Consider the following 15000-nt stretch of genomic DNA (forward strand, 5'->3'; position numbering starts at 1 on the left):
TGGTGGGAGGTCGACAAAAACTCATCCTGATAAAAACTCAGGCGAGGACCAACTTGCGTAGAGTTGTACAGTTGTGCGGAAGCTGGACCACTTTTGCCCTCCATTGCTTATTTGGAGTTGAAATTTACTTGTTTCTTTTGCGCTCTCGCAGTTCTTACGGTTTGGGTTTTGGCCTCCGGAGACCACTCTTTGTCCTGCAGGGTTCTGTGACAGTGGAGTGGAGAGCCTGAGAGCCGAAGATGTGATCACTTTATTGTGACTTTACCCTTTTGATGTCTTGGTTTTTAATATTAATGCTTTGTCTTCGGATTATTCCAGGTCCCCCACACACCCTAGACGAGCGCCTAGATGGACGGACCACGGGTCTTCCAGACTCCAGAGGGCTCGACATTACTCATAACATGGCTCCCGCTGCCCTCTACGCCCGCAGCAACGGCTCGGCGTCATCGTCCTCGCCGCCCACCGTGTCGACACCTTCCATGCTGGTGGTGCCTCAGCCCATCAATGCCGCCAAGATGCCGCCCACCCCGCCCACGATTGGACAGAACGCTAACAACGGATCGGTCAGGAAGTACCAATGCAAGATGTGCCCACAGGTAAGATTTTTTTTTTTCGTGTCTTCTCTTTCTTCTTCTTTTTCTTCTTCGTCATCATCATCATCATCATCATCATCATCATCATCATCATCATCATCATCATCATCATCATCATCATCATCATCATCATCATCATCATCATCATCATCGTCGTCGTCGTCATCGTCATCGTCGTCATCATCATCATCTTTTTTTTTTCTCCCTTTTCTCCTTCTTGAACCATTTAGACCCCGTTCTTTCTGCCCAGCCTGCCCTCTTTCCGTACTTTCATTTCCTTTTTACTGCGCCAGACCGCGTCCTTGTTCTAGGCTACTTCCGAAGGGTCGAGATACGTTCGTCACTGATCTTCTCGGTCTTCTTTCACTTCATTCATCGACACAACTTAGCAGGACCTTTTCTTCGTCCCCTCTCTCCTCCTGGTATGACGATTGCTTTTTCCACATGCTGCTTCTTATGTCCTCCTTACACTGTTTCAACGTAGTCCCGTCTCCGGCCAACCTCATCTTCGTGCACTCGCGTATTCCCTCTAGTCACATCCCCATCCCACCGCCACAGCGAAAGTTTTCTTGCCAAGAGGGATTGCATTGTTCCAGCGAGACCCTCCCTTCCTCACTCTGTTCTTCTCCCATTCCACGCTGATTCTCTTCTCTTTCCCTTTCCTTGCCACGTCTCCCTTTCAATCGCTTTGTTCCACATAATTCTGTACACTATGACTTTGGTCATTTTCGTTAAGTGTGATGATGGAATTTTTACAACATGGTCCCACTAAATGGATCGGAAAACTTCGCCTTGTATAATATCTACTTTCTTTTCCTCACATCTTGTTTGATGAGCCGCGTTTACATAAGACGTTATGTTTGTAAAAAATGACATATTTTTCACCTTGAAGGATAGTCAGACATGTTTCAGTATTGGTACATGTCTTTGTTTTATACTTAAGAAGTTTTGTTATATTCCGAGTGGTTATATATCGATTTCTAAATTAAATAGGACTCTTAGTATTTGGGTAATAAAAGCTTTATGGCTTCGTGAGCAGCAGATACCCAGTCAATACAATAGCAGTTGCTCTGAACTGGGATAGAACCTCTGGGGGTGAGTGAGGGTTGAGCAGATTTTCATAAGTGGAACCCCAAATCAACAGTTGTAGTTAGCAGATGTTTCCCGATATCTATTTGGTGTTTAAGTGTTCTCCAGGAGCCAAATGAACAGCAATACATAAAGTATTGCGTACGTGTCAGACACCAGATCCAGTTTCGATCGTTTGAATCCTGGTTTAGATTAGAGATCTTTGCTTCATCTGAATAAAATCGCGCTACATCTACTTTCTAAGAACACATTAACATATTGAACAGGCTCTCCGATCCTCGCCTGAGGAAATGCTAGAGGACAAAGCATGATATCCATCCAACCCTCTCGACTCTTGGAGCAACTTTTCCCGCCAACCCAAGTTGCCTCCTCCGGCCAGCAGTCAACATTGGCCGTTGATCCTCTCTCCAACGCGTACCATCCTCTTCGATTTTAATTACCTCGTTTATGGGTGAAGCATAATTCCAGCTCGGAGGGGCTCTCGGTGTTGGGACTAGGCATCGAAGGGTTTACTGCCTGAGTTAAGGGGATGAATCAAAGTGGGCTCCCACAGTTTTCATTTCAGGGAATACCCCATGCGCAAGTGACGCGCTTTCTCGAGCTCACTTGTTAATTATCAGGGAACTTCTACGCACGATAAGGCCATCCGTAAGGACTCCTAGGGCCCAAACCAGTTCTCGAAGCCCCAACTCGTTGATCTAATTGGCTTTATCCGCCCTAGCTCGAAAGTAACCCGCAGTGGTCTCAAGCCCTCGGCTCACCACGCCTCGGCACAACGCTCCTGCCCACAAGGCCTCTCTCTTCTCCGCTTACCGTCTTTCACACGCTACAACTCTCCTCCGCAACGGCGGCGGCGGCGGCGACGGCGGCGGCGGCAGCAACTTCGTAGTCTTGGTCAAGGTCTCTCAACATCATCACTAGTGACGGAAGTAATTTTTTTTAAATAGGTACGCGATGCAGCCAGTGTCTTTTGTTAGAGAATCATAACAAATATCTCCATGAACCCAGAGATTGAACATAAAAGAAAACGTGCACTCTACATGTCCATCAATGATCTTTACAACGCTGTACTCTATTGCGACTGTTCCGGGTCCCACAACATTCGAATACAAACGTCCCCTACCCTTTCTCCGCTATAGCTGACGACTGTACCCTTAATTCAAATTATTTTTGGTACCACAGAAACTCTTAAATGTTTATAGTAACGAGTTGCTTCCATTTTTTCGAACTAAATAGTTCCACTCTGGTAATAATCTTTTGTATTCTTTTTCCATTTTCTTACTACTCAAACAAGACCTCGCCTCCGGTTCATCGAATACTAAGCTGAATGAAATCCTATTGTATGAAATCTAACAAGCACATCATGTTTCTGAAGGGATTGCATATGTAACATCCTGTACTATTACAAGCACCCACAATATACCAGAAACATAGATATGTCTTTGTTCGTTTTCAGTATATCTCTGTATACGGTAATGTCTGGTTAACAGGAAAGAATGAACGTAAAATAAACGTAACAGAAAAAAGTACGGAATTCAGGTATCCACTGGGTCAGGTTTGAGTGTCTGGAAGAATGCTTACTGTAAAGAGATTTACTCGAATCCTGCAGTACAATACATCCATGGCAGAGAGTTGATCAGAGGTGGTTACAGAGAACCTCGTAAAATGATGCGCGTGATTAAGCACAGAGGAAGTAAAGCAATCAAACACCATTTCATGTCTGCAAGTGAGTGGAATTTATAGTAGTTCTGTTTATGGTTTTGTTCAACGCATTAGCATTCATAATTTACACTCAGCTAAATGAAATCACATGGAGTTAGGTAGAATACAGTATTTGAGGATCAGCCCGTACACAGTTGAATCAAAGGAGCGTGGAAGACAAAACTTATAATATTGGTTCTCCCTAACGAGATCCTACCCAGCCTCTTGAGATAAACCCAAGTGATAGCTTTGGTGGTGCGGATCATATTCAGAACCACTTTTCTTTTATCCCTTTCTGGCGTGGACCTGGGTTCGATTCCCAACAGTTAAAAGTGACTGTTACTTAGCCTGAGAGTCTGAGAATATAGAGTAAAGATGATGAATTCGATTATAATGAAGAAACTTCGTGCGTATATTTGTAGAGGATTAAGTTTTCAACTAAAGAATCTTTTCTTTACAGGCAAAACATATTCCTTCATGTACTCGTATCTATTTTAATAATTCGTTTGGTGGCCCAACAATACCCCCAAGTATAGACACGCTGTTGAATTATCGGCGGCGTAAATGAAACACTTCCTTTGGTTCTAAAAAAAAAAAGATAACCAACTTTTGGGGATACTTCGAACGCGTAAGCTCGCATCGATGAATACATGTCAGCTCTTTAAATGCAGCTCACGGGGTTAGTTGTCGATCTCGTCCCAAGAAGAGCCTGACGGCCGGCAATCTCTGGTTTATGATACCTCATGGCTGTTCCACCAACACGCGATCCTCGCTGAAACTCAATGGATCTCTTTGGGTCCACATGGGCTTCTTCCAGCCACGGCGAATTCCTTCCTCCCCATTTACCTGTTCCAGGTTTTCGACCGCAGATGTACTTATCACGGACACACGAATTTGACTCGTGGTGCAGAAGTTATGCAGAAATATCGTTTTTCTTTACATTAAGACAACTCTAAATTATCACACACACAACAATTATGAATATAATTACATACTTTTGATATGCCATGATATATCAAAGTTAGACATATCTTTCCATGTTTGAATCTTTGATATGTTTCTGTATATAGTAATTTGATCTTGATTTAAGTAAACCAAATCTTGTTAATGCGTTAGGAATGAGAAATTTATTTACATATTTTCGATGTATCATAGGTGATGTTGGGGTGTGCACAGTGGTACATGGGAAAACAATTCTTTTTATAGGCCAGTTTTCAGCCTGAAGCTTGAGTCGCTAAGAAATTCCTCCGAGTAATCAGCACAGTTTCAGCGCTACACTGCCTTCGGCGTAGGTTGCCTTCAGATAACATAAACCTGATCTTCTCTCTCTCTCTCTCTCTCTCTCTCTTTTTTCCTCTGTGTCTTCCTTCTGTACTTCGTCTCCTCTGGTCCGATTTACAATCGCAAGAACTCACTTCTCCAATACCATCTTTTTTCCTTCCTCCACTCACTTATAAAATCACACCCAAAAGCCCACAACTTTCAGCACAAGTAGGTACACAGAGAACCTGTGTTAGTCATTCAAATTCCTCTTCCTTTGTAGTCGTAGACTCTACGACACTAGACTTAGCTGTAGATGTGGGTTGAATGAATGTTACCGAAAGTGTGAGTATTAGAGTGTGTATCAAGACGAACACCCAAAACGCGCGAGAGAGGAAATACCATCATTATAGACAAAACCCTGTTTTCCAGCTTACGTCTTGACGATCCTCTCTTCCTGGAAGCACTTGACTGTGGGTTACATGTCAATGTTACACCACCTATTATCAACGTACACATTCACGAGAAGCTTCCCACACGAAAAAGCTTATTCAAAGGAAATGTTATAAACGCACATATATTTGATATTGATACATTTACCAGCGGCGCAGCCTTAAATCAGTAGTGAAAAAAATATTAAAAGCAAAACCAACACTGGTTGTCTAATGGCCACAACCTATCTCCTTCTACCTTGTTGGGACTATCTCAAACCTTGCAACCTGCTTCCTACGCTGGTTGCCCAAGCTTGTAGTTCTGCTCTGATTCACCTCCCAACTTCTCAGACTCTGACCTGTCATACTTCAGCTAACCTTAGTTTCCCCAAACTATTCCCATCGCAGCAAGTCGGGGTCCCATTTGCATTGTCTTGCCCGATAGATCTCCGCCGTGCTTCACCGTGCCCCGCCCTGCCCAGTGTTGCCCCGCAGTTGCCAGCGACTCACAAACTAGGTCACACCGTCTTACTGGTCATTCCACCCCGCCCTTTCTCCCCTTTCCTCCTCCTCCCCACGAAACCTTCCGTCTTAACCTATCTTAATCCTGGACTACCTTAATACCCGACTTCCTTTGTCGCCAGATGATTTTATTCATTTGAAGCAAAATATCTCGTGTTTCTTATTATTTAACTCCTTCCAAAGCTGGTGGCACTTTTGCTTTTGTTCAGGATGTCGCAGGGCTATTTTATTTATCTTTGTTAATTTCTTTAAGGAGTAAACTTACCTCCAATAGCTTCCGTACCGAATGACACTTCTTCTGTTCTTTTTCACTCGTCCTCTTGCTAGCTAATGAAGTTGCAACCTTGTAATACTAACGGGGCAGTTGGTATGATTTACCGTTGTGCGGTGGTGGTGGCTGTAGGTATGAAACATACCTACGAAAGTAGTTAACCTTTTGTGGTAAGGATAACAAGGTCAGCCGTGCTAAATGCCGTTATGGGTCATGGAAATGCTCTAAGCGTCTGGATCTGGCAACGTTGAATAGCAGGTAACTTGGGGCCTTGGGTCCGGGAATAATGGCATCCTACTCTTGACGGCCCTGTTTGTCACATTTAATTCGAGTCTTGTGTCACCGTCACATATCTATTGTGACGCACGAAAGTGTTGCCAATGTTTCGTCATCTCTTGTTATCTGTTATGTAATGTGGTTCTGTTAACCTCTTCTACGACGGGTGACTGTTACCTGTCATCCTTATTGCCGTCAGGTGATTTTATTCATTATCTTGGCACCCAAGTGGTGGAGAAAAATCTCGCCTCAATTCTCTTTCCTCAAGGTTTGTTTCTCTTCAACTTAACTTCCTGTATTTTTTTTTCTTCTTCAGTGACACATTTTTTCCTCTCGAACCAAATTCACTTCCACGGCCAATCTTTTCTCTAAGCAACTCCATCTTTGCGTTTTTTCATTTCCTCTCTCTCTCTCTCTCGTGTGTATTTACGTAGTTGTATCTTATGGGAAAGGGAGTGAGTGAGTGTGTGTGTGTGTGTGTGTGTGTGTGTGTGTGTGTGTGTGTGTGTGTGTGTGTGTGTGTGTGTGTGTGTGTGTGTGTGTGTGTGTGTGTGTGTGTGTGTGTGTGTGTGTGTGTGTGTATGTGTATGTGTGTAGGACTTATGTGCCTTTCACTAGACATTTAGATATAGTCGACGTATCATAACATTGAGCAGTTCTCTTCTCCCTACGTCTGTTCCAGACCCTCCTCCCGGGTGGGCCAGCCTTTCCCGACTCCCCCTACCCCAACCTCCACCCACCCACCCACCCACCCACCACCTACCCTCCCGTGACCGGCCCAGCGCGTGTGCACATGATTGCCTGGCCTGTGGTCTCCATGGGTATCATTGTGAATAAATGGACCGAAGCTTGAGACCCACACCAAAACACGTAGCACCCTTATCCATCTATATCCATAAACATGGCTCTAGTCGCGGATGGAATATCCGTTATTGTGAAAGAAATCAAAAGTGTGTAGAAGAAGGGACGGTTTCAGGTTTATGCAAATGTTTTCTGATTTTTACTAAGCGGAGTATCCAGTATTAAGAGACCGGACGGGTCAAGCTGGAGAGCTTGGTGACACATCATTATGAACTGTTCGTAATTTAGGTTTTCACACGTCCTCAGGGTAAAAAACAACACAAAACAGAGTCAAAAGTCCCCCTTCTATGAGTAATTGGAGTAATTATGATGGCGGAAGAGAGAGTACCAGGGGAAAGAAAAATAAAAAAATATCTATATATGTATATAAAAAAACAGAACGCAGATGTATCCAAGCTAGTGATGAACACAAGAACAGGAGAATGGAATAAAGGAAGATCTGGAAAAAAAGGGGAGAAAACAAGCTCGGAGGTGTGTGTATGTATGTGTGTGCAAAGAAGCGAGGGTGGCGTCGGAAAGACAGGGGCGTATGGGTGTACAAGAGACGGGGCTAATAATAGCGAGAACAGATCGGAAACAAAGCTCCGGACGGGGCCTGGCGAAAGGAGAGCGGTTGGTGGGAGGCTGGGAGGAGGAGGAGGAGGAGGAGGGGGGGGGAGAGGAAGGGAGAATAGGAGGACTTCTCTCAAGGGAAAAAAACAATGCAAGGCAAAGCGAGGGTGGGTACGGAGGGGGCCTTTGCACAGGAGTGGTGGTCACTTTTGTAACGAAGGAAGTGCGCGGTTAAGAGGAGCAAGAAAGAAGACAGGAGAATAAAAGCGGGGCAAGAAACAAAGCAAGAGTCGAGAGGGCGAAGGTAGGCGAAGGACGGATGAGGAAGGCGGAGGAGCTGGTGGGAGGGAAGGGAGGGGACGGGGGGGTGAAGGAGGGGGGATCTCCGGGCGGGGAGCCCGCGTTGCGATATCAGCTACATCGCTCCAACTGGTTTACTGAATTGAGTCTTGCCAACACTCTTCCTGCGACATTAAGTTTAGATTTTGTACCAAGTGTCTTTACTCTTGCCCGGGTGTCTACAGCTACCAGCGGGCAGCCCAACAGACAGCTCACGTCCCAGTCCACCGCGGACACAACTCCACCTCCCCGGTCGCCCCGCCCACCCCGACTTCTGATGCGCGAATTGCGGTGGACGGTAATCAAGTTGCGCATTAACATCAACTATAGATTCTCTTAAGATTTCCGAGTCTCATTTTGGAACTTGTTGGCTCGTCCATGCATAACGCGGCGTTCCAGTTGCCATGTTCCCCGCTCACAATCTTCCTCCTCTTCCTCCTCCTCCTCCTCCTCCTCTTCCTCCTCCTCCTCCTCTTCCTCCTCTTCCTCCTCCTCTTCCTTAACTCTTCCTCTTCTTCTCTCTGGCTGTTCCTGCTTCATCTCTTACTCCCCCTTTTTTTCTCGATTGCCTTTCTTTACCTAAGCCATAAACTTGTTTTTCGTTTTTTTTTTCATTCTTCCTTCAAATATCCGTATTTTTCTTGTCGTTCCTCACCCTACCTACTCTCGTTCGTCTTCTCTTCTCTCTTTTTCACCTCCTCCTCCCACTCCTCCTCCTCCTCCTCCTCCTCCTCCTCCTCGTACTACTACTACTGCTGCTGCTGCTACTACTACTACCACCACTACTACCACTACTACTATTACTACTTCTATTACTACTACTACTACTACTACTACTACTACTACTACTACTGCTGCTGCTGCTGCTGCTGCTGCTGCTGCTGCTGCTGCTGCTGCTGCTACTGCTACTGCTACTGCTGCTGCTGCTGCTGCTGCTGCTGCTACTACTACTACTACTACTACTACTACTACTACTACTACTACTACTACTACTACTGCTACTGCTGCTACTGCTGCTACTGCTACTACTACTACTACTACTACCACTACCACTACCACCACCACTCTTGCTTGTCCTCCTCTTCCCTCTCTTCTCTACCCACACCCTAGTCTTGATCTTTATCCTTATTGATATTGTTATCGCTAGCATTCTAACCCTCTCATTGTTATCCTCTTGCACTTCATCCTTTTATTGGCCCTTATCTTCCCCATTCTATTTCTTCTTTTTCTCTTTTTCCTCCTCCTCCTACGCCTCCCCCTCTCCTCCGCCTCTTCTCCCCACATCCTTTTCTTCTTCCCCCTCCCCCTCTTCCCCTTCCTACACTTCTTCTATCCCTCTCACCTTTTCCTCCTCATTTTTCTCTTTCTCTTACTTCTGTTCTTCCCCTATTCCTCTTTCTTCTTCTCTTCCTCCTCACCCGCCTCCTCCTCCTGCTCCTTGTCCTCTTCTCTCTCTTCCTTCTCCTCCTCCTCCTCCTTCTCCTCTTCCCTATCTTCTTTCTCATCCTCCTCATCCTCCGACTTCTTTCCTGCACAACTCTTCGCTCTTCAGGTGACAGCCCGTGTCGGAATCAACGTTTCGTTGTGTTTGTGTCGTGACGAGGGCTCCAGTTTGTGAGTGATGGCGGCGATAACGACGCAACAAGCACCAAAGCAGCGCGGAAGAGGGGAGGCGAAGCATTATTGAATACGTATTGCGTAGTTAGGAAGGGAAAATGAGATAAATGCCCAAGATGAGCTGATAGACGCAATCTACGCTCACGCTTCGGTCAGATGAGTCTTGCTTGTATGAAAACTTTGAATCTCCCATTGCAATTCATCTTGCTTAAGTCACGATTTAGATAATCATTGTAGCTACTGTTGTTTTGAAAACCAAGTTTTGCTAATGATGATTATCTTTATCGTTACGGTAATGATCATAAGGACCGCAGCTATTCAGAAATTATACATCCATGATGACCCCTTGATGATTTAGTATTGGTAACGAAGCGTGCACTTCAGAAAGCTATGGAAGAAACTGGATCATAAAAGGTCCACAGGGTGTGGTCTGTCGTAGGAGGCGACTCCTGAAGCGACATCGGGGGTGGCGGTGGAGGTGGCTGTGGTGGTGGTGGTGGAGGAGGCGGCGGCAGTGGGGCGGTGGACAAAGGCCAAGTGGAGCGGGCAGTAGAGGTGGCGGCGGGCCTGGTCACCACCGCTCGCTCGCTCGCCTGTCCGCCTGCGTCGTGATGGCATGTCGCCGCCGTCCGCCCCTCCGCCGCCGCCGCCGCCAACCGCCACCGCCTACTGGCTGACTGCTTCCTGGCTCTATCTGCCTTAACCTGCCCTGCCCTGTCTTCACGTACCTTGTATCCCTGTGCCCTGTTATGCCCTCGATGGCTCAATGCTCACTAGTCTCACGTGACCTCTCCTACCTTGCCCCGCCATAACTCATTGCCAAAATGGAAGGTCTTGCCTTCCCTCGCATCCTTTTCTTACCTTACTTTCTTCCGCCCTGCTTTGGCCTTTGCTCTTGGTAACCACGTCCTTTCTTGGTTTACACCCACTTTGCCCTAGTTTGTGCCCCCGGTTGCCCTTTCCCGGACAAGGGATCAAGTGATTACAACAAGGCTGGAGGGGCACGACATCCGACCGGATGTCTAGAAAGTCGATAACCAGCAAACATTACGGAACTTGTTCTAGATACCGTGGTTTGGGCCACTCCTCGTAGTCCGGTCGTCCAGCTGTCGAGCAAGGTTACTCTGTGCGTTCCCGAGCGTTCCAGGTTCCAGGCTCCAAGTCCCGAAGGCCGATGAAACGCGACGACGCGAGGCAACGGAGCGCCACGGTCAAGTCGGAGCACGTAGGATAAGGGTTTGCTAATAATGCTACCTTGATCCTCCCCCTTCGGGCTTCCGCTCATAAACCAGGAGCCAGGATACATAGATGCTCGCTTTAGAGACTGGAATTTTAATGAAGAAAGTTGATGAGCCTGATGAATGTACTCGATCCAGTCGTTCAGCACTGGTGAGCTTCGTCAAACAAAGAAGTTCTGACAATGGAATCTGACCGCTATCTGACATCATCTTACCTTGGCTTTTTGCAGATGTGGAGGGGGAAATATAGGAAAGGGTTATGTTATCACATTCCATCCCCTATCAGCATGCATCTCCAAGTTTCGGCTTTGTAATCCTTCTTGTCACAAAGTTATCTCTTCGTGGTCTGAGCTGAGGGAGGGACGAAAAAAAAAAAAAAAAAGACGCAAAGGCTCACTCTGGATGACTCATGCTTGCTCCTTCACTTTCTTTTATTTCTTTAGTTTTTTCTTTGTCGAACTGTCTGCTTTCCGCCTAAAGCCTCAGTGAGTAGCAACGCAAAAGAAATGTTCACGGGCTTCGAATCTTCATTCACTATCACTTTGTAAAGAACATCTTTGCAACACTGTATATCACCAAGTGATTTTTTTTCCCTCAGTCATGATCTTCTTTTGGAAGGCTGCCTTGCCATATTTGTGGAGAATCTGTCACACTGGAATCGGCGACCAATTGTAAACTTCCTCACGTTTAACTGTCAGTCATGGAATTAATATTTTCTGAAAATATAAATAGATATGATCTGTTTACGCTTAGAGTATTATGTTTAACGTTTGTGACGCCTTTTACATAAAAACGAAGGTCTTAATCTTTCTTGTAAAGATTTAGCAAAGTTGAAGCATATCCTTGTTTTGACTATAAAAAAATCTTTACTTCTCCCGCTTTACCTAATTTGGCCGTTCTTTACCATACGCACGAGAACACAGTGGCGGTATTCTTGTCCATGATGCCGCTTTATGGGTGCAAGTTATCCTTAGATGATGTCGAACAAAAACACCTTTAGCTCGTGATACCGAGGCAAACATAAAAGTGATTCTGATTAACAAAGAGAATCTAAAGACATACCCAGTGTCTCCATCAAACCAATGTGCTACTTTAGAAAATTAGCTTAACTATTGAGGTTGGTTTATTTAGCTTACGTACAGCCCAGGAACCTCAGCGGTTGCTCTAAACCAATGACCTACAATGAACCTGTTCAGCGCTGCAATATACCAAAGTCAAGGGTTTGTATTCAGCCTCAATGATATTTCATTGGGTTGAGGCTCCATGGACACCGAAGTCTGAGTCTCAAACATATAAGATCCTTCGATGGTACTCTGAGGCACAAGCCAGATGGGCTCTGACCCTCCGAAGCCGGTGTTTATAGACCCTCCCTGAAAAGAAAGCGGAGACAATGAAAAAGTGGTCCAGTCAAGAAGCAACTCGGACACTACTCAGTATAGAAACGTGTTCGTGTACGCACACGCTCGGATATACACATGTCAGTGTACACACACGTGTGCGCGCGTGCGCAAGCATACATGCATACACACACACAAATACACACACACACACACACACACACACACACACACACACACACACACACACACACACACACACACACACACACACACACACACACACACACACACACACACACTACACAAACACACATACATACACACGTACACACAGAGGGATAGAGAGAGAGAGAGAGAGAGAGAGAGAGAGAGAGAGAGAGAGAGAGAGAGAGAGAGAGAGAGAGAGAGAGAGAGAGAGAGAGAGAGAGAGCAAGAGAGAGACCCGAATTCCTATGTATAAATGCGTGTGCAATATCTAATGTATTTTTCCACTTTATATATTTAATTTTGGCTAAAGACATACGAAAGTACAAAGCGTTTCAATTTGCATATATTTTGATTCCATTATAAGTAAGAAAACTTACTTTTCATGTCACATATTTTTATTTACATTTTTAATTACTTGAATTAATCGTGGGATGAGAGAAATTGTGTAGAGGCGCTCAGAAAGAACGACAACATGGTGTTGGTTGCCACAACATATGCTCATTCTACGCGCACGATAATTGACCTTGTAATCAACACTCCCCCTCTTCACCTCACGGAAAGTTGACACCGCGTCTAATCACATCGAAGGGTTTCGAGGTCTAAAGGGGCGTGGGGAGACAAGTCCATCGTAGCCGGGCATAAATTTCCGTGTTTATCGCCTATGAATAGTGTGCATTCAGACCTCTCCACAAGAACCAAAGACTGTATGCCCCCTCAGGGTCGAGACGCAGGGCGGTGCGTGGGATGGTGGTGATGCTCCTTTGTCAGGGCATTGTGGGTGGATGTTGTAGGGTGTGGGTGAGGACAATTGGCCTCCTATAGCCGGACAAGTGGGTGTCGTTTACTAACCACGCTGTTCACACGACTCTTTGTTGCGAGTGACATCTTGGGTAGTGGTGGGAAAATTGGAGAAGAATGCTAGTGAGGAGTGAGGAAGTTTGTGGGACTTTCAATTTTCCGCAAATAAATAAATAAACACTCACACACACACACACACACACACACACACACACACACACACACACACACACACACACACACACACACACACACACACACACACACACACACACACACATATATATATATATATATATATATATATATATGTATTGCTCTGAATTAAAAAAAATTCTTTGTTAGATCTGAAGGCCTATATAATTAGTTTGGGTCACTGACCTTATACCTTCGGACCATACCGTTAGTCTCCTTTGTGGCTGCTCCACCACATAGGTGAGCTCCATCAAGAGACACCTGACCCATATAATCTTCCAGACCCTCCAACTCCTTCAGCTTTTCATTCCAGGATAACAAATGTAAGGAGACGGGTTCTTGTGGTGGGCCTAGCCTTGCCCTCTTGAAGAACGGTTAGGCCCATTCCGTGTAAGCTCCTTGCAATTCCTAAACCTTCAAATGTAGTGGGAGGGATTCTCGCGAGTGGCTGCTTGTCCTCTTAAAGAACGGGTAGGGCCATTCTTTGTAAATCACTTGCAATTTCTAGTCTTCCATAGACACTGAACAAGATGGAAGGTAAAAATAAACCTGGCTAGTATGCTCAAGACACAAAGAAAAGCCTCAGAAAGAACCTGGGCTTGATTAGAGAAAAGATAATAAGAGAACATGAATGCTAGCGCAACAGAAGATTGTAGATACACAAGAACGATCTCTTGGGACGTTTCCTAAAGAATTTATTGTATTGAGACTGAAAGTTGCTAAGCATCAGGTAATGATTCAGCGCAAGATCAATGCCAAAGGGAGAGAAGTGTTGAAATTCTGTAAAGTGCGCACTCGTGTGTGTACATATATCGTATGCATGTATAAATATATGTACATGTATATATGTACATGTATATATATGCAATATATATATATATATATATATGTATGTATATTTATATTTGTATATGTTTAAGAGAGAGAAATATATACAGGTAGAGAGAGAGAAGAGAAGAGGAAAAGAGAGAAGGAAAGAAACTTCTCAGGCGAAATTTCACAGACTTAGACAGCACCTTCGAGGTATTAGCTATATGATTGGAGAAAATAGAGCCCACAATCATCACATCGTTTGTTCTTAGTTCTTCGAATATCGATTGAAAATACTTCCTTCTGAGAGAGAATAGAGACTGAGGGTGGAAGTGACAACAGAGTAAAACAATAAAACAAATAAAAATCGATGATGGAGAGTAAAATATACTTTTTAATCTTTTTAATTTACTCGTACATAATATTGTTTTCACAAGTTTGATGAAATATATCATTTCTTCTTAAGCAGCTAAAGAGAAGAACTGCCTTACACGTTCTCAGGCGTTCTCTAAAACATAAAACAATCCTTCATATTGAGAAGACCAGAAAACGAACAAGAAAAAGGAAATATAGGGTTTCCTCGCACTTGGCCATCTATCCTCTGAATGGACTTTCGCTTCCATATATAAACCATAGACCAGTCCAAAAAACCCTGGGTCTTATGGGCTCCACATGATCAAGAACCCTTTCTCTGTTCGAGGCGAAGGGAATAATACCCCTTTATTCCTTTGATATTGGTGATCAGAACCCATTAAGAAAGGTTATGAATACAGAAGACCCCCGTAAGCTGGAGAGAGTTCGGCCAGGACTGCTACGGCGTTCTCCTGTCGAGGAGCTGCGCGGGTGATCCGTCAGCGCAAATTGCAGGCCCAGGTGTGAAGAGGAATACCTGATGTCGAG

General features: G+C 44.9%; 1 protein-coding gene across 8 annotated transcripts in view; it reads left to right on the top strand.

Annotated features, from left to right (window-relative positions):
* The window catches only part of LOC143032303 (zinc finger protein rotund-like), a 554050-nt gene that overhangs the window by 503011 nt on the left and 36039 nt on the right, over nt 1–15000 (top strand). For all 8 annotated transcript variants that reach the window (XM_076196803.1, XM_076196800.1, XM_076196802.1 and 5 more), the window contains one exon: nt 319–596. In XM_076196803.1, the coding sequence (XP_076052918.1) occupies nt 319–596 (278 nt within the window). The remainder of the gene's footprint in view (nt 1–318; nt 597–15000) is intronic.

Source organism: Oratosquilla oratoria, chromosome 13 (assembly GCF_046742065.1).
Source record: "Oratosquilla oratoria isolate Oo_2021 chromosome 13, ASM4674206v1, whole genome shotgun sequence".
NCBI lineage: Eukaryota > Metazoa > Arthropoda > Malacostraca > Stomatopoda > Squillidae > Oratosquilla > Oratosquilla oratoria.